At 54.7% G+C, this 24,457-nt stretch overlaps 2 protein-coding genes across 3 annotated transcripts; one reads left to right on the top strand and one right to left on the bottom strand.

Moving 5' to 3' along the window:
* The first annotated feature begins 9,915 nt into the window (after positions 1-9,915).
* LOC128795316 (nuclear pore glycoprotein p62-like) lies at positions 9,916-16,370 on the top strand. The gene is made up of 12 exons (XM_053955994.1): positions 9,916-10,202; positions 11,056-11,450; positions 12,352-12,462; positions 12,918-13,049; positions 13,206-13,310; positions 13,764-13,872; positions 14,025-14,169; positions 14,570-14,619; positions 14,740-14,874; positions 15,263-15,374; positions 15,780-15,846; positions 16,159-16,370. Exons 1-12 carry the CDS (start codon positions 9,916-9,918, stop codon positions 16,248-16,250), a joined length of 1,740 nt encoding a protein of 579 aa, XP_053811969.1. The 3' UTR covers positions 16,251-16,370.
* Positions 16,371-16,660: 290 nt separating this feature from the next.
* Positions 16,661-23,993, bottom strand: RBM41 (RNA binding motif protein 41). Of its 2 annotated transcripts, XM_053956001.1 has the most exons (7): positions 23,889-23,993; positions 23,128-23,244; positions 22,830-23,022; positions 20,475-20,679; positions 18,780-19,150; positions 17,340-17,484; positions 16,661-17,011 (listed from the first exon to the last, which is right to left on the bottom strand). In XM_053956001.1, the coding sequence occupies exons 1-7, from the start codon at positions 23,894-23,896 to the stop codon at positions 16,854-16,856; spliced, it is 1,197 nt and encodes a 398-aa protein (XP_053811976.1). In that variant the 5' UTR covers positions 23,897-23,993; the 3' UTR covers positions 16,661-16,853. The 2 variants fall into 2 exon arrangements, with proteins under 2 accessions (XP_053811976.1, XP_053811974.1); XM_053955999.1 differs by lacking the exon at positions 23,889-23,993 and having other exon boundaries at positions 23,128-23,486.
* Between the last annotated feature and the right edge of the window lie 464 nt (positions 23,994-24,457).

Genomic DNA, 24,457 nt, shown 5'->3' with positions numbered 1-24,457 from the left:
AGGAGCAGCACATTCCTCCACCCTCTCCCCAGCCAGAGCACACTCCCAGCTGCCTCCCACGCCGTGTCAGAGCCTCCTGCCCCTCAGCAAGCCAGGGCTGATATGGAAGATTGCCCATGGCTTTGCAGCAGCCTTTGCAGGAGCAGCAGAGGATACGCAACAAAAGGGGCTGCTCCCAGACACCCCAAATCCTGGCTGCCAGGCTGGGCTCAAGTCAGGCACCAGCAGGAATGGGAGAGGCACTCCCTGCCCCAGCCATGCCCCTGAGCCCAGGAAAGAGGCTCGTGGCTTCACCTCTGGGTATCTGAGGTGCTCAGCTGGCAATTGCACTCACAGTTCACCTCCAAAGCCCCCCTGCTCTCCTGGAGCCGTGGGGATGGCCCTGTCTGCAGTCAGGGCAGACAACACGGGCTGTCGGTGCCCAGCTCTCCTGGTCCTGCTGGGAGACCTTGCACTGGAGGTGAGAAACAAGCTCCTCTTTGGAACAACAACCTTCTATCAGGGGAAAAACTGGTGCACAAACTCACGGCTTTCCACAGCCTCCTAGATGAGATCTGTTTAAAGGCACATTAAAGGATCTTCTGGTCTTGAAGGAAAGATATGAGGGCAGAATGAACTCCACGACACTGCAGGGGACAGAGGCCTTTGGGTGCACCGAGGGAGATTGCTAGAAAGCACCTTCCTGTTTGAACAACAGCTCAGAAATCTATCAGGAGGGTTATAAACGGCGTTTATCTCAGGAAAGCTGATAGCCGTGGAGAGGACACGGAGGTTTGATCTTCCAGGCATTGCATTAACATCACAATCAGATTGTTCCTTAATAATTTGAGTCTAATCTCTAGTGGAGGAGCTTCACGTTAGTGATCTCAGCACACCTCATGTACATGCAATCTGTAGCAGCAAAAAAAAGGCTTTGTAGCAAACCCGCACCAATTCAGTGAGCAAGACATACTTTTATAGTGGTACAAACATAAGGTCTTCCACGGATTTTACAGAAACATTGGGAAAACCTACTCCATCTCCAAAATCAGCCAAAATCTGCTTTGGAGAACTGGTTTAGAGAATTGCAGATAAATTGTGATGGCTCCACAGCACCATGCTGGACAGAAGACAGGAAGACCAGAGGATCCCAAACACCTTTACACGGACAAACAGAGCTGCAACCACCTTAGCAGGTCTAGAGAGTCATCCCAAGCAATCCCTGCCATTCTGTCACCTCCATGCCTGAGGGCACCAGCATTTTGGCAGCTGCTAACAAAGCCTCATACCTAGAAGATGCTCAGACCCCAGGCCCAGCTGAGCCCCTCCAGGCTCTCTGCCAAGCACCACAAGTCTGGAAGAAACAGATCTCCCCATAAGCAGAGAAACCAGAAGGGCTTCACCAGCTTTGGGGTTGCTTGCCTTTTATCTCTGCTCAGGATTTCAGGGTGTGCTTTGGATGAAGTTTTTCCCACACTGGCAAACTAATCTCTCCCCAAGTCAGGTGTCTTTTTTCCCAGAACTTACAACACCCTCTATTTCTGGGATGTCCAGCCTTCTAAAAAAGGCTGAAAGCAGGACAAGACTCACGTCAGAAGCAGCATGATTGCCTCGAACTTGCTTTCCCAGAAAAGCTGTCTCTTTAGGTTTCTCAGGTCACTGGAGCAAAGTCCCACAGCACCAGCTCTACCTGTCAGGTGCTCCCAAGATTTCTCCAACAGGTGCATTTTCATTACCCAAATTTTAGCCCTTTCCTTTTGAAGTGCCAGGCACAATTTCAGCCTTCAGTATTTTTCAGAGCATAGAAAAGCCCAGAGACTCTGCAGGCATTAGAGAGCTAAGGGCAGACCTCAGCTGTCCCTGGAACCACCGCTGTGATGCTGATGTGCCCTTTGAACGATTCCAGTACACTTTTACAGGAGTGAGGGCACTGCTCTTTGTCTCTGGTTCTTCCCCAGCTGCCACAGAAGCCAGGCACACATCTCACACATCTCACAGAGCACTGAGGGCTCCCACTGAGTCCTCCCACGACTGAAAGCCCCCTCCTCAGCCTTCTGCCCTTCCCAAACACCTTTATTTTAATGTTTCCAGATTGTGAACTGGCAGGGTGTTTCAGCCCAGGCCTGGCTGCTGGCCGGGGCAAGGCTCGCTCCACCTCCATGCTGCCCGGGGAGGTGGCAGGGGAGGGATATCAGGGATAAAAATAATTAGCTCCTTGTTTCAAGGCAAGGAGAGCAGGCTCCGGGTCCAGGGACATCCTCGGCAAGGGGAAGGATCTCCCTGTTGCAAGGCAAAGCCCCTGGAAGCGGCTCCCAGGACAAAGTCCCCATCGCCCAGCCCAGGGAGCTGCAGGATCCTGCTAGCACATAAAAAATTTCCACCTGCCTGGGCAGACCTGTCCCTGCAGCTGACACTCCAGGGCCTGCTCACAAGCAAGGGTCTTGCTGTGGGTTGTGGCCTCCTTCCCAAAGCTCAGGGAGGCCCTGCTGTGCTAAGGGTGACCAGCGTGCCGAGGGGCTGATTTCTGCCTTGGGATTCTGCAGCTGAAAACTGGTATGTTTTACCTCACAGGTCACAGGTAGATGCAGCTAATCCACCCAACTTCAGTACTGAGTAAAATCCTCACGGGGAATAAAAGGGAATAAGCAGTGCAAAACACGGTGCAAAGGCAGCCCAGTGCTATGTGAGGAGACAAGTTTACCTCAGCTGTGCCTGAGTGCAGCTGCCCTTTCCCGTGGAAGATCTTTGCAAAGCTGAGGCTGCCCAGGAAATGCAGGATAAAGCTCCCAGCTCAGTGACGGGATGAAGAGAGCCACAGTGCCTTCAGCAGAGTGAGCTGAGGGGAAACACACCACTGCTCTTCCCTGGCTCCTTGCACCCCTGCCTGCTCCTGCACACCCCCATGCAGTGCTGGGTCCAAGGGCAGGACAGGCTGGGTCCCCCCCAAGCCTTGCCAGGGCTGCTGGCTGCAGCCCCAGGACTTCATGGGGCACAGCATGGTGCTGGCACAGTGGGCACGGGGAGCTCTGGGAGGAGAAGGCTTTGCCAAACATCCTTATCTCTGAAGATGCCTTTCTGACCTCCTCACCTCCAGTATGTGTTTATCTCCACTACGCAACTTAATGCCCCCAAACTATTCTGGCAGCAACTCCTGGCACAGGCATCCTTGAGAGAGCTTTGAAAGATGCAGAAGAGAAGTGCCAGGTTTCAAACCCAGCTACTCTGATACCAGCTTATCTAAGGAAAACTAATAGCTGCAGTTTGCCAAGCTACATCCATTTAGGAAATGCTCCATCACAGAACTACTTTGTGTGTTATTTCCTCGCACTGGGGAAAACAAATCAGCTCAAGAAATGCCAAAAGACCCATGTGTTGCTGTAAGGAGCATATATTTTTATCTTGCTGCTGATGTCAGACACAGAGAGGTGAGAATATGAAGCCTGCTAACTGTTCACAGGCTGCTGAACACTTCCATAGGCTCACGGATCTCTGCTGATGGATGCTTGCATCAAAGCTGGCCTTTGCTCACCACCTCCTCATTCAGCAAAGCCCGTTCCTCTCACTAACTCCTGCATGTCTGTTTTCTGTACATCGCTGTGCTGGGCTTGGCTGGGCAGACTGAATTTCCTTCAGAGCAGCTGCTGTGGGGCTGGGGTTGGTTTTGTGCTGGAAACAGGGTTGATAACCCAGGGATGTTTGAGTTATCCCTGAGCAGGGATTGCACACAGCCAGGGCCTGTCCTGCTCCTCACCCTCACCAGTGAGGAGCTGGGGGGGCACAGCCAGGACAGCTGATCCCAGCTGGCCCCAGGGATACCCCAGACCTTTGGCATCACCCTCAGCACATAAAGCTGGGGGAGAAGGAGGAAGGGGGGACATTCTGAGTTTGTCCTCCCGAGTCACTGTTGCAGTGATGGAGCCCTGCCTTCCTGGAACACCTGCCTGCCAAGGGAGGCAGTGGATGGATTCCCTGCTTAGCTTTGCTTGCATACACGACTTTGCTTTAGTTATTAAACTGTCTTTATCTCAACCCACGGGTTTTCTCACTTTTACTTTTCCAGTTCTCTCCCCCATGCCACTGGTGGGGAGGGAGGGAGTGGCTGCGTGGGGCTGAGTTGCTGGCTGGGGTTAAACCATGACAATCACTCAAACATGTTCTCCTTTCCCTGGGTGGCAGGAATAAACCAGGAGACAGCTTTTAGCCCAAGGGCTTGACACACGCCATGAAAAACTCTGAGGATGTCTGTGAATAATCTGCTGAAAAATAAGGTCAAGTATGTTAGGGATAAAGTTCAGATCACAGAGCTACTTAAATGGGAGGGAATAAAAAAAGATGCAAAGAGGAGGAGCAGCAGCAGCAGCTAAGATTACGCATATGTGCCGTGAAGAACACTGAGATCAAGTCTGAAGGAGGTGTGGACATTTCCTGCTTTAGAAGCAGCTTCGGAGAAGAAAATAAAGGTCTGTCTTTTCACCCACCCAGGGTAGATGCTTCAAAGGATGATTGGCTTTTGGGATAAAACTTCCCCAGAATGGTCAGAAACATGGATGCTCCCAAGACCATTGGCTATTTTGTACTTCAGAAAATATATTTCATGCAACCATAAAAACTGGTGCAAGCATCCCAAACACTGCTAAAGTAAAACTTTGGCTCATTGCAATATCCTGGTACAGATTCAATCTCCTCAACATCTCTATTGAAAATTGAATGTGATTAGGGTGTAGGCCTGTGGCTTGAGGACCTGCTGGAGAGATGTCAGAAGCAAAACACCAAACAATGAATGAAGGTAAGAAATGCTACTTTCAAACCATGAATGGAGGGAGATAAGGGAGATACCTTTGATCTCAAGTGCTCCCACATTAAACAACACAATCTGAAAATGTCAAGAGAGGTCACAGAAACAACTCTGAAATCTCAGAAGATGACCTGGAAATGAAACAAGATTCAACCAAGCAGATCAGGAATGGTAGACACAGACACAGGTCCTACAGACTGCAAAAACCCCACAGGTGTATGGACATGTCTTTTCTGCCTGCAATAGCGACAGAGAAAGTCCCTTCTGTGGTAAGGTGTAAGCGCAGCCCTGGGGGAAACGATGTGACACAACCCTCACCATGCAGGATGGGGGATCTCTGTCCACATCACTCTGTTGCTCAACTCTGACTCTCGGGCAACGCACACGGCACACCTGTGGTGATATCACCTAAGCACTGGTTTCTGTCACATGTTCTCATGCCTTTCCAGGTAAAATGTAGTGTTTGAGACAAAGGAGTGATGCTGGGCTGGCCACACACACACCCTCTCCTCCATATCCACGGCCTGGGTGAGAGAATGTACTGCAGAAGGGACGGGGAATGTGTGACTGTAAGGGTGGGCTCTCCTCAGCCCCTTTATTGAGCCACTCATTTTTAGGTATAAAGGAGGAAGTCGGGTTTCAAGATGCTTCTGCACTGAAAACCAGCACAGGCTTGAACAACACTGAACTACTTGCACTTGCCCTTATTTTCTTTCCACAAGCCATATACTGCAGGCAGCACAGGGAGTTGCAGCATCTTTTGGGTGCAACCTCTCCCCTTTGTCACATCTGGCTGCTTCCAAACCTCTCATCTTCCTCCAAACTCCCCATCATCCTCGACATTTCCCAGGTTTAAAGTACAGCCAGGCTGCTGGCTGAAGAGGACTCTAAGAAGACAAGCCTAAAGAAGCGAAGCTGCCAGGCAGGACAGCAGTGATGGAAGATTGAAGGAGCGGGGCTCAGCCTTGCAGTGGCACCACCCCACCGGCTGTTCCCATGGCTACACGGGAAGAGAAATTGAGTTCAAGGAACCTCGTGTCGCTACATTATTTAACAAACAGACAGTCACGCTCAGGAGGAAAACACAGGCAGGGACCCAGTTTAGCAGCTGCGTGGGCTGATCAGATAGATGCCCGAGTGCCTCACGGCGTGGAAGGACCAAAATCAAGCTCAGCCTGAGCCAGGCAGGGTGTTAGCCACAAGGAGAGTCCAGCATGGCCACAGAAGAGCCATGCTGGTCCTGCAAGACCACAGCTGTTTGTCCACAAACACAACCAGACCTTGCACCTGACGGAGCCCTGGATTCCTGACCCATTTATGAAACAATCCAAAGCCTGACTTCAGGAAAGGAAAGGCCACCCCACTGCAAGTCTGTGTTCTGGCCCAGGCCTCAAATGCAGCACTGGGCAAAGAGGGAAGGAGTGTGGGCACAAAGAAAAGCATAGGAGGAAAAAAGAATGTGGAGGAGCTACAGGGGTGTTAGGAGAGATGAACAGGCTTTGGGGGCAAAGGCATTGGTGGAGCTTATGTTTGGAAAAAGTGGTTCAGCATGGCAGCAGTGAGGAGAAACGAGAGGGGTCTGGGGGGGAGCTGAAGCAGGGAAAACAGGAGCAGCAGGAGGTGTTTGGCCCCATGACCGCCCTGAGCCAGCGAGGGATGAGCAGGACTGCTCTCACCACACCATGTGTTCAGTGCTGCTGTAACCCAGCGCCTTTCCCCTTCCCCAAAATCCTGCAAGGAGGAGCAGACGGTGACTCAGATCGCTCTGTGGTTCACCAACCAGCTGCAGAGGGCCACGATTCTGGGGTTCTGCGAGATGCCAAGGTCCACTGGGCTGTTCCTTGGGCAGGCAGTGGGGACACGTGCGTGACACAGCCAGGTCAGCAGTGCCACCGTGTGGGAGCAGGTCACCTCCTCCTGCCAGGACACGGGCAGCAAGGGCTCCTGGAGCGCGAAAGAGAGCAGTTGGAAACACAAACACGCAAGCATATATAAATAAACTCAGCTCTCACCCTCCCCCCCATCCCAAAACTTAAAAAGAATGAGAGACTTATCCAGGGAAATTTTCTCAGCCAGAAACCTGCTCCTTGCTGGAAGCCAAAAGACTGTGTTGTCTCTCAAGTGTTTTTCAGTAATGCCCAGAAAAATAACTCTCTTTCACCAGGCGCTGAAGTGAGACTGACAGGACTGTAATTACCAGGGTCTTCCTTCTTGCCCCTCTTGAAAACTAGAACTTTGGCCAGCTTCCCGTGTGCAAGGACCTCTCCAGTCTCCCAAGACTTGAAAAATAATGGAGAGAGATCCTGTGATGACAGCCCCAGCATTTTCAGTACCCTGGGATGAACCCCACTGAGCCCCGTAGATTTATGTACATCCAGCGGGAGCAGCGAGCCTCAGACACGTTCAGGGAGTTTATCCTGCCCTAATCACAGCCCTCCAGCACGGAGCTCCAGGGGTGCCAGGGCCCGTCCCTGATGTCAATGACAGAGGTGAAGAAGGCATCAAACACCTCTGCTTTGCCCATGTCCCTGCTTGTGAGGTGTCTGACCTCATCAAGTGCGCACCGATGTGATCTCTGATCCTCCTTTTGCTGTTAACATGTTTTAACAAGTCCTTTTTGCTGTCTTTCACAGTGCTGGCAAGCTCGAACACTAATCAAGCTCTGGCCACATGAATTTTCTCCTTGAAATGCTGAACAGCATCTCCCTCATGTTCCTGTGTAACCTGTCCTTGTTTCCAGTGTCCATACACTGGGCCTTCTGTTCCCCTCAGAAATGAGTCCCTGTGACAATAACCTGTCTTTTTTTTTCTCCACGGGAGTGATTCTGATATGGAATGCAGGTCAACTTGACCTTACTGATACCTCCAGCCTCAATGGAGCACAGTCCTCAGCACTGGTTCTACCTGCAGAGCCTGGTATCTCTGCCCCAAGGGCACCTGAGAAGGTGGGGTGATCCCAGAGGAGTGCACAGGGAAATGCAGCTTCACCCCGTGTGCAGCACAGACCACTAGGAACAGCCGATTCCAAGGGAAGGCACCAGCACAGGCAGGAGTTACAAGGAAACAGTGTTAGGAGAAGTTCTCTCCGGGCACCATTCGTCTTGGTGTCCTGAAGCACAAGGTAAAAATCCGGCATGTAGGGGTTTAAAAGAGAAAGGGAACTATCATTTTTCTGGCAGCCACAAGTACTGCACAGGTGCTGTCACTGAACTTTCCAACACATTCTTAGGTCTCCATCTTCAGACAATGTGGCTAACATTGATATTGCTTCCTTCTCTGTCGAAAAGTGCCTTTATTATCTGGTTTCTAGGTTATAAAAACTTACTTCTTGGCCCCCAGAGCCAGCTGGTTTCCTTTCTACTTAATGATAAAGCTATCTTATCAGGTTTTATGGAATGCTGAACTTCAACAGCTAACAGCCATTGAGCCATATGAACTGGTTGCACCCTGGAATTTGTTGATCAGAGGAAATAATTTTCCTTCAGTAATATCCAGATAATTGTCCAAACTCTAGCAGTTATTTCCGCTCAGCATTTGACCTGAAATTTTTGGTAAGGAAGTAAAGCTTCTTGTTCTGCAACAGGTCAAGAGTTCTCAACAAGAAATTCATTTTTTTCTCAGAAGTTTTGCCACTGGAATGCAAGTCAATCAGCACATTTAGCTAAAACCCGCTCAATTCTCTCGAAATTATCTAATTTAAAAGGACAGATTCCTCTGGAATGAAAGGCTGTTATTCTAAACTGGAAAAAAGAGCCCAGGCAGTGATCAAAGAAAGCAGGCACTGAAAAAAGTTCCCAGTTTCATATCGCCTGTTTGAACGAGACCGGTATTGGCAGGTACGTGTTCCTGTCCCGCGCCGCGGCCCGGTGTCCCCTGTCCCATCCCGGTGTCCCCTGTCCCGGTGTCCCCTGTCCCGGTGTCCCCTGTCCCGGCCCGGTGTCCCCTGTCCCATCCCGGTGTCCCCTGTCCCGGTGTCCCCTGTCCCGGTGTCCCCTGTCCCAGCCCGGTGTCCCCTCTCCCCTGTCCCGGCCCGGTGTCCCCTGTCCCGGTGTCCCCTGTCCCGGTGTCCCCTGTCCCGGCCCGGTGTCCCCTGTCCCATCCCGGTGTCCCCTGTCCTATCCCGGTGTCCCCTGTCCCGGCCCAGTGTCCCCTGTCCCCTGTCCCAGCCCGGTGTCCCCTGTCCCAGCCCGGTGTCCCCTGTCCCATCCCGGTGTCCCCTGTCCCCTGTCCCATCCCGGTGTCCCCTGTCCCGGTGTCCCCTGTCCCGGTGTCCCCTGTCCCGGCCCGGTGTCCCCTGTCCCATCCCGGTGTCCCCTGTCCCGGTGTCCCCTGTCCCGGTGTCCCCTGTCCCAGCCCGGTGTCCCCTCTCCCCTGTCCCGGCCCGGTGTCCCCTGTCCCGGTGTCCCTGTCCCGGTGTCCCCTGTCCCGGCCCGGTGTCCCCTGTCCCATCCCGGTGTCCCCTGTCCTATCCCGGTGTCCCCTGTCCCGGCCCAGTGTCCCCTGTCCCCTGTCCCAGCCCGGTGTCCCCTGTCCCAGCCCGGTGTCCCCTGTCCCATCCCGGTGTCCCCTGTCCCCTGTCCCATCCCGGTGTCCCCTGTCCCGGTGTCCCCTGTTCCGGTGTCCCCTGTCCCAGCCCGGTGTCCCCTATCCCATCCCGGTGTCCCCTGTCCCCTGTCCCATCCCGGTGTCCCCTGTCCCGGTGTCCCCTGTCCCATCCCGGTGTCCCCTGTCCCAGCCCGGTGTCCCCTGTCCCATCCCGGTGTCCCCTATCCCGGTGTCCCCTGTCCCGGCCCGGTGTCCCCTGTCCCATCCCGGTGTCCCCTATCCCGGTGTCCCCTGTCCCATCCCGGTGTCCCCTGTCCCGGTGTCCCCTGTCCCGGTGTCCCCTGTCCCGCACCCCGGTCCCGCAGCCGCGTCCCCCGTCCCCACAGCAACGCCAACACGCCCCGCCCCTCACGCCCCAGCAGCCAATGGGAGCCGAGGGCCCGCGAGTGGCGGCCGCGCCGCCCAATGGGCGCGGAGGGCGGGAAGGCGCGGGGGCGGGCCCGGGCGGGGCGCGGTGACGCCATCGCGGCGCGCGCGGGCGCGGAGCCGCCGCCGCGCTGCCGGAGCTCGGCCCGCGCCGCCGCCGCCGCCGCGCCATGAGCCAGTTCAGCTTCGGGGCGGCCGCGCCCGGCGGCGCCTTCGGCCTGGGCGCGCCCCGAGCCGCCGCCACCACCGCGCCCACCGCCGGCTTCTCCTTCTCCGCGCCCGCCCCCGCCTCCGCCGGCTTCAGCTTCGGCGGCGCCGCGCCGGCGGCGGGCGGCGGCCAGCCCGCCGGGCTCTTCTCCTTCAGCAGGTCGGGCACGGCCGCGCAGCCCTCCGGCTTCAGCTTCGGCGCGGCCCCCGCGGCCGGCGCGGCCCCGGCGGCCGCCGCCTTCCCGCTGGGGTGAGAGCCGGGCCCGGGCGGGGCCGCGGGCGGCGGCGGGCACGGGCGGAGGGCCGGGCGGAGGGAGCGGGGTCCCGCCGGTGCCGGGCGGGGGCTCGGCGGGGCCTTCTGCCCCGAGCGAGCGAGCGAGCGAGCGAGCCTCGGCCGGCCCTTGTGCCTGGCGCTTCCAGCGCCCTGCACCCATCGCCTCGTCGGGCGAGCGCTCGGCGAGCCCCGGGCCGGCCCGGCCGCTGCTGCCCTGGGGAGCCCTGACACGCGTGGGGAAGGAGATGTTCCCGCTCCCGCTGGAACCGGGCTGGACACGCGTGCACACAGCAGCGCTGAAGCTCTGCTACCGAATAGAAACCGTCTTCTTCTTTCTGGCCCGAACCCGCCGTGCTCTGAGTGCTTTCTCGGCACTCCGGGAGGGATCTGTCGTTCAGGAAAGGCTGCGAGTTCTCGGGCGGTTCTGCAGAACTGCTGCTCTCAAAGCTTGCCAGATGGGAGCTGTGGGAAGGGAGCTCAGATGGGGACGAGCAGAAAATAAAACAGCCGTGTGTAGAGGCAGTGGAAAACGGCGAGCTGAGAGAAGAAGGAGCAGCTTCACGCACGCTGCCATAAAATGTCCTGTGGTACCTGGGTGGGTGGAGGTGAGGAAGGGAGGCTCAGCAGGAAGAGCCCTAAGGGGGATGGCAGGTGACAGCAGCCGGATGGAGCCTGTTGTCACAAGTGGCACACAAGCCTGCCCAGGTGTGCATCTCTTTGAGAGGAGCTTTGTGCTGGCAGCAAATGCTCAGGGAGAAAGCCAGCTGTGCAGCTGAGCGGATGTGTGCCTCAAGCAGAATGGCTTCCTTTCTTTTCCTTTCTTCCCCAGGGCAAACACACCAAAAGTGAACTTTGGAGCCAGCACCACCACTCCAGCCCCTGGGATCACGGGGGGCTTCTCTTTTGGTGCCCCCGTCGCAAGCAGTACGCCCTCGAGTCAGGCAGCAGCCCCGTCTGGCTTTGCCTTTGCCTCTGCTGGCAGCAGCAGCAGCAGCAGCAGCAGCACGGCTCCGTCTGGGACAACAGGAGGCTTCACCTTCTCCAGTGGCAGCACGACCCAGGCGGGAACAGCCGGCTTCAGCATCGGCACCGCGGCTCCGCAGGCGACGTCCGCAGGGCTGAGCTTCGGCACGGCCCCTGCGGCTGCTGCCAGCACCAGCACGGCCACCCCAGCAGCTGCCACCCCGGCAGCAGCACCCTTCAGCCTCGGGGGGCAGCCCACAGGTGGGTGAACAGCCCTGCAGCTTGTGCTGTGCCCAGCTGGGACATGGCACACGGTCTGTGTCACTGGGATGGGGCTGTGTGTGGCACAGTTTGTGTCACTGGGGCTGTGTGTGGCACAGTTTGTGTCACTGGGATGGGGCTGTGTGTGGCACAGTTTGTGTCACTGGGATGGGGCTGTGTGTGGCACAGTTTGTGTCACTGGGATGGGGCTGTGTGTGGCACAGTTTGTGTCACTGGGATGGGGCTGTGTGTGGCACAGTTTGTGTCACTGGGGCTGTGTGTGGCACAGTTTGTGTCACTGGGATGGGGCTGTGTGTGGCACAGTTTGGGTCACTGGGATGGGGCTGTGTGTGGCACAGTTTGGGTCACTGGGATGGGGCTGTGGCCCAGCCTCATCCCCAGTGGGCACAGCTGTGAGGAGCAGGTGAGCAGCATTGGCAGCAATGAGCCATGGAGTGCCCAGGGGCACTGAGCAACCACCAAAGGGAGCAGAGGGCACACAGAGCCATGCATGAACATGAGGGTATAAAAGGCTGGGCTGAAGAACAGGAAGGGTGGGTGCTTGCAGCCTTCTGAAGTGCTCTGCTGTTGCTGTGTATGGGTTGAAGCCTTCTGAGGTTGTGTGCTGACACTCTGTGTATGGTGGCTCTCTGGACTGTCACACAGACTGTGACACAGCCCTGGGGCAGCTGGGGGCTGGGAGCCTGTGGCATGGGGATATCTGCAGGTGCACCTGGGGCAAGGGTCTGCAGCCTCTGGCTTGTGCTGGGGCAGAGTGGAGCGAGGGGCTGGAGCCAGAGGTGTTTGTGACAGGCCTGTCCAGGGGCTGCAGTGCTGGGGAGCGAGTGCTCCTTGGCCTGGAGGAAGAAAGTCCATGTTTTCCTTTGGCTCCTGGTTCCAGGTCTGACCTTTGGGGCACCGCCTTCAACAGCAGCCACCAGTACAACCACGGCAACGCTGGCCACAAGCACCAGCCAGGCACCCACCCTGTCCTTTGGAGCCAAGCTTGGAGGTAGGAAGCTCTTCTAGACAACAGTTCCTCGAGGCTTTGGGCAGCCTGCTGTCCTCCTGGTAACAGTTGTCTGTTGGAAGCAGACAAATAGACTGGGGTGTGGGAAGGGGCCCCAAGCATTTGTTCCTGTGGCTTTGGCCTGGCAGTGGTGATCTGTGACAGCTCCAAGAGCCGTTGGACAGCGTGTCCTGAGGTTCTGATTGTGTCCCACGTGCCAGATCCTGTTCTCTGCCTGTTTGGGGAGCACAGTGGAAGGGAGGCACAATCTGAAAGGGGCACATTGTGAAAGACAGGGAGTGGAGGGAGAATAAGAGGAAAAGGAGGTGAAAACGCTGACATGCCCAAGAGCTAGGTGTGGCTGGGCAGTTTATGTCCCCCTCCCTGCAGGGTTGTTGTGCAGGGGCTGGGAGCTCAGCGTGCTCTGCTTGTTCACATGGAGCTGTTTGTCCCTGCAGTCACATCCACAGCTGCCACCACGGCCTCCACCACCAGCACCACCTCAGTGCTGGGCTCCACGGGGCCCTCCTTGTTTGCATCTGTGGCAACTTCTTCAGCCCCAGCCTCCTCCAGCACCACGGGCCTCTCACGTGAGTCTCTCCAGGCAGCTTTGTCCCTGGGGCAATAAAGGAGCAGCGTGGCTGCTGCTGCTGCAGGCGGAGGGGCAGCAGGCTGGGCACAGCTTTTCCAAGGGGCCCTGCAGTCCATGGCTTCTGCAACCTGGTAATGGTGTCTTCTCTTCACAGTGGGGGCCACTTCCACTGGTTCCACTGGGACAGCCGGTCTGGGGACACTTGGCTTTGGATTAAAAGTTCCTGCAACCACAGCTGCCACAACCAGCACTGCCACTGGTAGGAACAAGATGCTGAAAGCCACTGAAGAGAAGGGAGGCTGAATTGAGTGCTCTGGAGGGATGTAAAGGGCCATGCTGGAGTAGCAGCACAGCAGCTGTGATTTGTAAAGCCCTCAAGTAACTCAAAAGAGCACAGTCTGTCTTTCTCAGATCCTCTTCCATCTCTTTGTGAAAACACAGAAGTTCTCTCCTTCCCTGCAAAGGTGCAGGGGAGGAGCTGGGTGTGCTGGCACTTGCTGGTTCTGACAGTAAAGCAGGAGGATAGTGACAAGGCCGTGGGCTGGGGATGTTTTCATTCCCTCCTTGGCAGATGGAGCATTTGCTGTTGTTCCCTCCAGAGGGATCTCCTGCAGCTCCTACAGCCATGGGCAGTGCACCCTGGAGCTGCTCTCTGCTCCTGAGGTACCAGGTGTGTCCCCTTCTGCTGCTTGACTTGAATCTCTTCCTGCAGGGACTACTTCTGCTTCCAGCTTTCCTTTGAATCTGAAGCCATTGACCACCACTGGTGCCATTGGAGCTGTGACCTCCACAGCTGCCATAACCACAACCAGCACACCCAGGTGGGTTTTTGTTCCCTCTGACCATTTCCTGCCTGGGCAGGAGCAGCTGCAGTGCTCAGGCTGGGGTCTGGAGGAGGAAGGGGAAATCAGTGAGTGTTGTGCTGTTGCTCTTTGCTCACCTCGTGTCCTGTGTGCCCCTCACTCCCTCTCAGTGCCCCCCCAGTGATGACTTACGCCCAGCTGGAGAGTTTGATCAACAAGTGGAGCCTGGAACTGGAAGACCAAGAGAAGCACTTCCTCCACCAAGCTACACAAGTCAACGCCTGGGACCGCATGCTGATAGAGAACGGAGAGAAGGTGAGGTGACCTCCAGGGGAGCCTCATTCTGCTCCCTTGGCTCCTCCACGCTCTCTGTTACACATGCAACAAGCCACCGAGTGGCACTTTCTGCTTGTCAAAGAACTAGATGTCAGCTCCACCTGGGTGCTTTGCACAGCCTCTCTGTGTGTCAGTTCTGGCCTTTAGGCCTTGGACTTGGAAATTGTTCTGTGCCTTTGCTCTGCGCTGCCGAGTTCTCTTAGGGGGGATCATTCCAAGCTGAACCTCCCTTACTCCATCTTGGCTCTGTCCATCTCCATGTGGCCATCTCTTGTTTCCAGCAGAACTTGCATGCTGCTGCTTTCTCCCTCCCACCTCTCTTCTTTGGAGAGCTGCCTTCTTGGTTTTCAAGGTGTAATGAAACGTCTTCTGTTTGCAGATTACTTCCTTACACAGAGAAGTAGAGAAGGTGAAGGTTGACCAGAAGAGGTAGGAGACCTGGAGCACTTGCAATGATTTTATTTCTTCTCTGCACTCCTGCCTGGCTGTGTGACAGCTCTGCAGTGTCTGTTACACGAATGGGAAGCATTGGGCTCTTTCTCTCTGCAGACTGGATCAGGAACTGGACTTCATTCTGTCCCAGCAGAAAGAGCTGGAGGACTTGCTGTCCCCTCTGGAGGAGTCTGTGAAGGAGCAGAGCGGGACCATCTACCTGCAGCACGCCGACGAGGAGCGGGAGAGGACGTGAGGCACAAACCTGCTGGGGATGGGCCACGAGCACTGGCCTGTGCTCACAGCACTCAGCAGGAGATGGAGTTGGCATGGGTGACAGGGCTGAACAGCCAGTGGCTGCTGGCATGTGTTTAGTGCTGGTTTATGCATGGCAACTTTAGATTCTACTCCTAGTCCTCCACTCTCTTGCTTCTCTGTCTCCATGTGTACATCAAGGGAGACAGATTGGGAGTCCCTTCATGGGGCTGATGGAGCCTCTCTGGGTGCTGATCCCAGGTCTCTGCCAGCCTTGGCTGCAGATGTGGAAGCTCATTCTGGTGGCCCACAGCTGCTGTGACTGCGAGCAGGTCTTCCAAGTTGGCTTTAACCATTCTGATCTTGGTTCCTGTGTGCTCTGCAGCTACAAACTGGCTGAGAACATCGATGCTCAGCTGAAGCGCATGGCACAAGATCTGAAGGACATCACTGAGCACCTGAACACATCAAGGGGCCCAGCAGACACGAGTGACCCGGTATGTGCAAGTTTTTATTTTTATTTTTTATTATTTATATTAAATTTATTATGATGCTCCTTATGGCTGTACTCAGCAGCCTTTTTTTCCGTAAAAATTTCCTTTCACTATTGCAGACTGTGTTTTTCCACATTCATTTTGAATTTTGCCACCCTAAGACTAAGATGATGAATGTTCTGCTGGTTCCTAGGGCTAAATTAAATAAGCCAAAGTCACAGACATATCATCTAAACTCTGCAATTTTTTTGCTGGTATGGAGTAGCAAAGCAGCAGCGTTGCTGCACACACTTCCCTGGCTAAGTGGCTGCTGTCTTAGGGAAGCTGGGCAAGGAGAAACTTTGTCTTTGGCTCCTCCTGGTGTTTATGCAGCCTCACAACTGATTTGCACCTTCTCTCTCTGCTCAGCTCCAGCAGATCTGTAAAATTCTGAATGCACACATGGATTCTCTGCAGTGGATTGACCAGAACTCAGGTGAGATTTGTCCTGCAGCCTTTTGGCAATGTGAATGGGAAGCAGGAGCAAGTGTGTGAGTGTTCATCCCTGAATTCCTGAAGATGCCCAAGGAATCCTCCTCCTCACCTTCAGTGGCACTGTCCCTTCTGACATCTGCTTGAATTCTCCTGCTGTGCCTGATTCGAGGCCTCTGCTGGGAAGTTACTCCTGACAACTGCAGTGTTTTACCAAAAATGCCCTGCTTGAATGTTTTGCTTTGTCCTGCAAGCAAAACTCTGCAGGGTTGTGTTCTGGGGTGACTGGGACATTAATGCCTCGTTTCTGCCACAGCTGTGCTGCAGAGAAAGGTGGAAGAGGTGACCAAGGTTTGTGAGAGTCGCCGCAAGGAGCAGGAGCGCAGCTTTCGGATCACCTTTGATTGAGACACCCCCACGTTCTAGGGAGGAATGTAAAACCTCCACATACTGTAGAGGTGTTTGAGATCTGAAACGATCACCTGGCTTTGTTTCTTTTCTTGCAATAAAATGTGTTGTTTGTTCCAAGGGTGATGTTTGTGTTGGACAGGAGAAGCTGAGAAACTGCCTGAAGTTTGTGGAGAAATGTGGTCTCTGTGATTTAGCTCTGCCTGTAGGCTGGTGAGGTACACAAACACTGCTTTGGAGGGCTCAGGGCAGTCTCTGTCTCCAGGGACACCCGCTGGGCTGGGAGGCTCCCAGGACAGGAGTGTGGACAGTCCTGGAGCAGCAGAATGCAGCACACTTGGCTCTAGAAGCCTTGTGGACTATAAACATCAATGAGTACACATTAAGGAAATACCTAAAGCCACAATAAGTACTTAAATCCACAATAAGTGCATTTATTTACCTGGCCTCTTCCCTCCCTCCTTACCACAACAGTGTTCAGCACTGCCCAGCTCTCCTTTCCCCACTCTGAGATTGCTGGACCTGCACGTTGGCTCCCAGCAGTCCTGCGCTGTCCCAGGTTCCAGCAGAGATTTCTCCACAAGGCTGCTGGTTCTCCCTCCCTCACGTGGCAGGAGGGTTCTCTGCAGCAGAGGAGCTGGGGCTGGCAGAGTCAGCCTCTGGCAAATGCTTCCTGCTTTTCCCAAAGGCGATCACCAGGGGCCTCCCCTGCAGCTTATACCCGTTCAGCAGCTGCAGGGCGCTCTGGGCTGACTCCATGTCTGCAATGAGAGGACACAGCGGGCACAGGACACACCACAGGGACACGGTTATCCCATGGGTGTTCCCATCTGCTGGCCACTCAGCCTGCTCTAGTGCAGCCAGGCTGCCGTGCTGAATGAACACTGCACGTGGCAGAGCACATCCCTCCTGCTCTGGTAAATCTTCCAAGCCAGGGAAGGGAGCATGGCACAACAGGAAGAGAAGGGGGTGAATTCCCCTGCTTCTCCTCGGAAAGCAGGCTTGGCAGCAGCACAGTGCCCTGCAGCAGGAGGATGTGACACCTTTGGGAGTCAGGGAAGAAGTGGGAGGCACGGGGCAGCAACTCACCAGGGAAGGTGATGAAGGCCTGACCCCTCATGCGGCCGCTCAGGAGGCGGAACTGGATCAGTGGGCTGTTCTTCTGGAAGCGAGCAAACAGGGACACCAGGTCTTTCACTGTCACTCGGGGGCCCAGGTTCTTCAAATACAGCACCTGTAACAGACACAGAGGGTCAGCCAGCCTTTGCCATGCAAAGACACCTTTCAGCCCCGTCCCAAGGCTGTGCAGCTCAAGGTGTGAATTAGCTGAGCCCGCACACCCGTGTGCTAATGATGGCATTTAGAGGACAGGTGGGTGTACAGAGAATGGCAGCTCTGAACTCAAGGCATCACCCTGCTTGCCTGCATCAAGCACTGACAGTTTCAGTTTATTATAAAACAGTTCAGTTTATTCAGTTAATTCCATTTATTTATAAAACACAATAATCTCCAGCTACCAGACAGAACAATGTGAGTAAGGTGACAGCAGGCCTCAGCCAGGCCCAAACAGAGCACATCTGAGAGGTGACCTGCTGGAGCCAGGGTGTGTCAGAACCCAAGGTGTCCCTCAGACACTCTCGGATGTTCCGGGTCCAGGTCAGAAGCATTTGAGACCCTGGCAGGCACCCGGGAACCCTTGTGGCTTTGAATCTGATCCATGGAACAATTTACCAACCTTGCAGGAAGAACAATAAATCACAAAAGTTTAGATATTATAATAGAAGTAGTCGCAAAGTGAAAGGAAGGATTTTTGAGTGCTGTACAGGGGGGTTTTAGGCCTTGTACAGAGGGGTCTGAGTTTTGTACATGGGGGTCAGAGGTTCTAAGATGGAGGGATTTGGGCGTGCCCTGTCCTCCTCTTTTCTCCTTCCTATCCTCCATGTTCTTGGTGATGTTGGCACTCACAGATTGGTTTAGAGTGGAAAGTCACTGTTCAATATAGGTGATAGGCATTGGGGAAAAACTATAAACATTTAATAGGTAATGTGTGATATAAAAGATGGCACCAGCCCTTGGGCAGAAGAGATGGAGACGGAGACAGAGAGAGATGGAGGGAGACGGAGAGAGACGCAGAGGGAGAAGGAGTCAGGGAGAATGCCAGGGAGTGTGTGTGCCTTGAGATAACATGCAATAAACTGCCTTGAGACCAGATGACTGAAGACTACTGAGTCTTTCTTTGAAGGCCCAGGTTGGAGGAGAGACTTTACCACCACCCGGGGTCACCCCAATCTGGGGGTGAGCCCCGTCAAGGGAGGGCTGGGCTCACAAGTCCAACTCTTGGCCAGGCTGGTGACTTCCCATCAGAGCCCAAGGACACTTTTCCCCCTCAGAGTGGAGGCTGCTCTCCCCCTTGGCCTGGAGGATCAGCCCAGCAACTTCAAGGCAACAGCAAAGAGGAGCCTGTGCCCACTGACACAGCTTCAGGGCATCCTGCTGAGCAAGGCTAAATCCTCATTCATCTCGGCTTACCTTGCTGGGCTCCCCCGGGTGGTAGGATGAGAACTTGGGGATTTTCCGGAGTTCTTCCTCTGAGAGGCGGTTCTTGAGGATCTCCTCTTCTGGGACAAACTCGACTGGCTCTTTGATAACCACAGGCCTTGGAGGGGACTGGTGGGGCTCTGCTGCACAAACACTTGGACTTGCTGCCTGTTCTGCTTGCTCCTCCTGGTCTGGAAGTGATGACTCCCCAGTTATAGCCCCCTGTGGCGTTGAGGACAAGCAGGGGTCACTTGTAGCAGACTGGACTTTTTCAGGGCACTTCTTGCTCAGCAGCTCTTGGTAAACACTCTCCAGATGAACCATGGGATCCTTTCCATCGGTTCCACTCTTCTGAGTGTCATCTAATTCATAAGAGAGATACACGGTAACCATCACCAGTATCCTGGAAAACACAGAGACTGCAGGAAGAGACACAGAAAGGAGAAACCCTGTTTCACCCCAGCCTCTGTGGGTTGTTTAAAACAAGAGCAGCCCCAGCAAGTGCTGGTTCCCCAGCTCAGGATGAACCTGCAGAGAGTAGCAGTTCCACCTGTGCTACATCAGAGCTCTTTTCAGAGGTGCCCTCACTTGATTATCTGCAGCCACATTTCAGCACTTTCTAGTGACTCCTTCAACACACCTTCCTCCTCCTGCATGTGCAGCAAGGATGGGCCATGCTGCCTTCCTGTACCACTACATGGAATAGAAACATTTGGCTTTCAAGGACATCAGATTAAGCTCCTGGGTTTAAAGAAGGTCCATGACATGGACTGATCAATGATCTCTTTTAATCCTCTTTAATGGAAATGAGGACAAATGTGAGAGCAGCATCTCCCAGCCTTCAACTGGATCCAATTCCCCTTCAAGGATGAGGCTTTAACAAGTCACTCCTCCTCTTACCTGCTCTGTCCCTTTGCTTCCTTCACCCCCTGCAGTTACCTCAGAGAAGGAACAATCTCCAGTCCCACACAGGCACTTTGTGTAACTCAGGCCTCGAGGCTCTACCAAAGCATCACCCCAGCTCCTCTCCCACACCCCGAGCTGCTCTGCACTACATGCAATAGCTCAAGGAGATCCAGAAACAGACTTTAAAAGCTTCTATATTAAACCCTTCAGAGAACCAACTCTCTGTCTGCTCCTGTAAGAGAGGAAAATATCTCCTCCCACGTAGCACCAAAGCAGAACCACATCTTCAGGGACAGAGGGCCAGACAGAAATGGGTTGGGCTCCTGTTGTAGATGTCAGCGAACCCAATGGGAAGAATGATGATGTCTAACTCCATTTCAGAAGGCTGAATGATTTATGATAATTATGTTATAAGACATTAATATGCTATATAAAAGAGGATACTAAATACTAGATGCTACTTTCCCTCTCATATCTCACTAACTCACAACTCGTGACCCTGTTCTCCAGAGCCCAGACACAGGTGGATCCGACTGGCTGTCAGGACCAAACAATCCACCATGATCCAACCAAGCACTCACTCTGGGTAAACAATTCTCCAAACACATTCCACAAGAGAAAAACAAGGAGCAGAAACAGAAATTGTTTTCTCTTTCATTTCTCTCTGTGCACCTCAATAAAAAATCCTGAGAGAGAGAGAGAAATGTGCTTGCCACAGGCTCCCACACGGGCTGGCTCTGTGCGCTGGAGCCAAGGCAGGGGGAGCCCTGAGCCCAGCACCTTGGTGGTAGAGGGCCCGGAGGAAGGAGTGCCGGTCTGTTCCCTGGAAAAGGGCCTTCTCGATCTCCATCTCCCGCCGGCTCAGCTGCTTGCTGCCCGCAAACCTCTGCGGCAGCGCCAGGATGCGCCGGCGCTCCTCCAGCTTCTCCTGGATGGCATCCAGCCGCTCCCGCGTGGCCTCCGGGGCTGCCCCCAGCCCAGAGCCCTGCAAAACAAGCACGGCTGGGCTCAGCAACGCCAGCGCCGGAGCCAGTCAAAGGCACAGCCCCGGCCCTGCAGCGGGTGCAATTAGGAACCATCCCCCAGGCACCAAGAGGTCCTGGTACTGCACGGCTAGGACAAAGAGAACCACGCAGCAAGCTCAGTTCTTGAGGGAAGTGGAGAAACAGCTCCTTTCTCGTGACCTGTCTGCGCTGCTTCCCTCTCCCCGGCCTGTCTCCCTCTGTCCCTGCTGCCTCTGATCCCAGCCATCTTCCACAGCCACCTTCAGAGACTGCACAACCATCCTCTGGCAGTTCCTTCCCCACACCTGCAGCATCCCCGAGGAGCTCAAGTTTCCACCAAGCTCTTAGTCTGTGACCCTGAAAACCTTGTTTGCTGAAAAGCGGACCCCCAGCTGCCGCTTGGCACCCGAGGGGAGGTTTGTGCTGAGGACTAAACCCCAGCCAGCACCACTGAGCCAGCTTCCAGAAACCACACAGGAACGGCAGCACAGCCCTCAGAGCTCAGCTGTGAGCAAGGAGCATCCCTGGGTAAACCAACCTCCCTGCACGGGCCACTTCATGCTGCCAAAGCACGCAGACACAGCCCAGCTGCTGAAAGGGCACTTCTGCTCCCCCATCCGCCTCGATCAGCACACAGAGAACACACTTTGAAGGGGCTGTGGATGGATTTTCTGGTCTCACATTCAGTTTGAGAATTACTGTGGCAGAGCCTCCTGCCTCGGGCAAGAAACCAGGCTTCCTCCCTGCACTGAGCACAACCTAACAGGGTTTCCCATGGTACCTCTGCCCCACATCTGCACAGCTTCTTCCATTCACCATTTCACAGCCTCCCTGAGGCACAAAAGGCTGTTTATACGGAAAAGCAACTCCCGGAAATAATTTGTTGTACTTTGTTTTCAAAAAAGCTGCCACTTAGCAGCTGAAAATAACAGAAATCTGCACTCAGTACTTTGCCAAGAGCTCCCCAGGCAATCTGAAGTTCTCTCTGTCTCAGCTGACATTATTCATCACTCATGGTGGAACCTTTCACTCGGGGCCTCCACCTCCAAAGCTGCATATCACTACCTGACTTAGGCCTTCTCCCTAAATATTCCCCTCTCAGAACCTGTAGAAGACATGCCCTGATGTCAGCCTTATTTTCCGTCAGAGCAGTGTTTTCCATACAAATAATTCCTTCTGAACATCCCAGAATACATTTCATACTAAATATACCAGCTGGTACTGACGACATTGATTTTCATTCTTAAATTATCACCACTCCTCTCTGCACCTAGCTTTAATCAGGCCACACCAGGGCTGGATTTGCATTTAAACACCAAAGCAAGTAATGACTTCAGCTGAAAAGAGGCAAACCCCTGATTGCCACAGACAACTCTCTCCTGCACACAGCTATCGCTCGGGAAGAGGAGACCAAGGGAAGCCAAGGAGCAGCCCAAATCCTGTTTTGCGTTTTCTAGTTTGGCAAATTAAGAGCAGGACACTCCAGTGCACCTGACATAGGACAACCACAAAAGCCTCTTGTCTCTGGAATGTGAAAAAGGAAGGGTGAAGGTGGGGGAAAGGGAAGCACCTGCTGGAAGAGCACCCAAGAAGGAGCCAAGGCACTGCCACCACACAGTGCTGGTGGCACAGACCACACAGTGGTCTGACAGCTCTGCACTGTTTCCATGTGGCTGTCCCAGGACCCCCGAAGGACATGCAAGCCCCTAAGGAGAACACCCCCTACAAACAGCCATCCCAAATCAGCAGTGGGATCCAGGGATGTATCAGGATACTCAAAGGAGGATGTTGAGGGGCTTTGAAATATTTTCTCGTTCTCTTCTGGCATTTAAATCCTTCACACACAGGTGTAAACAGGTGAAATGATTTGTTTGAGATCAAGGCAAAGGCAGGAATATCCTCACATCCTGCTGTGCTCCAAAGGACCCACTCCTGTCTCCACCATATCTTTTAACACTGACCATTCCACCAAAGGAAAGAGGCCAGAAGAAATGTAGGATAGTGCTGGGCTAAAGGCAAGGGATACAAGGGGTGGCCATTCTTTTCCTTACAAAGGACTGGAATTTTCTACCAGAGAGCCACGGGGTGGGAGGAACCCGAGCACATTCAGGTGAGAGCAGAGCACGCCCACCTTCCTTGCTGAATCCCGGTTCTTCCAGAGCAGGATCTCCGAGTCGGAGAGCCCCAGCTCCCGGAGAGAGGAGGTTTCTTTGTCACTCTCCTGCAGGGCCTGGAACTGTGACAGGGTCAAAGCCCCTGCAGCCTCCTCTCCGAAAGGTTTGTAAAAAGCTGCAGGGGCGAAGCATCTCCGCTTTGACTTGCACCTGTGAGCCAAAGGAGCACAACAGCACAAACAGCTCAGCACTGAGGAACTGGGGACAGCAAGGGGCTGGTCTCTCAAACCACACCTGAGCCACATCAGGACTTACTGCTCGATGGAGACAGTGGTGTCAAGCTGGTGGTGAAGGAGGCTCTTCAGCTGCCTCTCTCCTTCTGTCTCCAAGTCTTCCAGGAGAAGCTCATCACTGGACAGGCTGCTGTTCACCCTGGGGCACACAACCACAGCACAGGCATGGGCAGTAAGGCAACAGAGGAAACACTGCTCAAAACACATCCTTGCCACAGCTCCTCCACCTCCTGGGCTGGTTTTATGAGATTTAGAAAAACAAGGAACCAAAACTACTTGACCACAGCGCCCTTTAACATTACTAGAAAACTCAACAAATTCGAGATTCCTTTGAAAACATTAAAGTACCCCAAGGAGCCTTCGGGTGTTTTTATATTGATGGGGGGGGTTAATTTTTACTTTAAAATCACGCGCCGTCATTTTTATTGACCGAAATAATCTCGCATCAGCATCTAGCCAGACACTGCCAGTTTCAAACGAGCCAGGGAAGAAAGAAGTGAAACCGCGACACCGAAGAGAAACTGTGAAGTTCAGCAGCGCTTTTCCCTTTCCGGGGTCACCTGCTCCGGAGCTCTGAGCTCTATCCGGAGCAGAGGGACCCCAAATCCTCCCAGCCCAGCCCAGCCCGGCCCGGCCCGGCCCGGCCCGGGCCGCGCTCCGGGCCCGGCGCCGCCCCGCAGAGGGGGCCGGGGGTGGCAGCGGGGCCCGGGCCGTGAGCGGCGCGGGGGCCGGGCCCGTGAGGGCAGTCTGCGAGCCCCGGGGAGCCGCGGATGCCCCGCTCACCGGCGCATGGCCCCGCCGCTCCGCGCTCCGAGCCCGGCAGCGCCCGCGGTGCGCCGGGAGCCGCCCCGGAAGGAGCGGCCGGAGCGGGGGGAGCGGAGCGGAGCCGGAGCTGCGGCGCTTAGCGCTGCCTTGTGTGCTGGGCTGAGCCCGGACGGCTGCCAGGCTCCCCCCAAGGACACCCGCTCCCCTCTGCCGCTGAACAGAGAGCTTTCAATGCAGGGCCCACGGGTTGAGAGACGGACCGGAAGAGATCTCTCATCCAGTGTCGTCACGGGCAAAACAGGTTCAGCGTAGAGATATGAATTGAGTTTATTCCTAACTAATGCAGAGCAGGAGAATGGGGAGTAAAATCAGCCCTTCGAAACACCTTCCCCCTACCCGTCCCTCCTACCCCAGCAGCGCAAGGAGACAGGAATGGGCGTTATGGTCAGTTCAGAGAGATGGGAATGGGGGTTATGGTCAGTTCAGAGAGATGGGAATGGGGGTTATGGTCAGTTCAGAGAGAGATGGGAATGGGCGTTATGGTCAGTTCAGAGAGATGGGAATGGGGGTTATGGTCAGTTCAGAGG

This window comes from Vidua chalybeata, chromosome 14 (assembly GCF_026979565.1).
Source record: "Vidua chalybeata isolate OUT-0048 chromosome 14, bVidCha1 merged haplotype, whole genome shotgun sequence".
NCBI classification, from domain to species: domain Eukaryota; kingdom Metazoa; phylum Chordata; class Aves; order Passeriformes; family Viduidae; genus Vidua; species Vidua chalybeata.
Note: the sequence above shows the minus strand (reverse complement) of the source record. Positions and strands in the feature narration are given on the sequence as shown.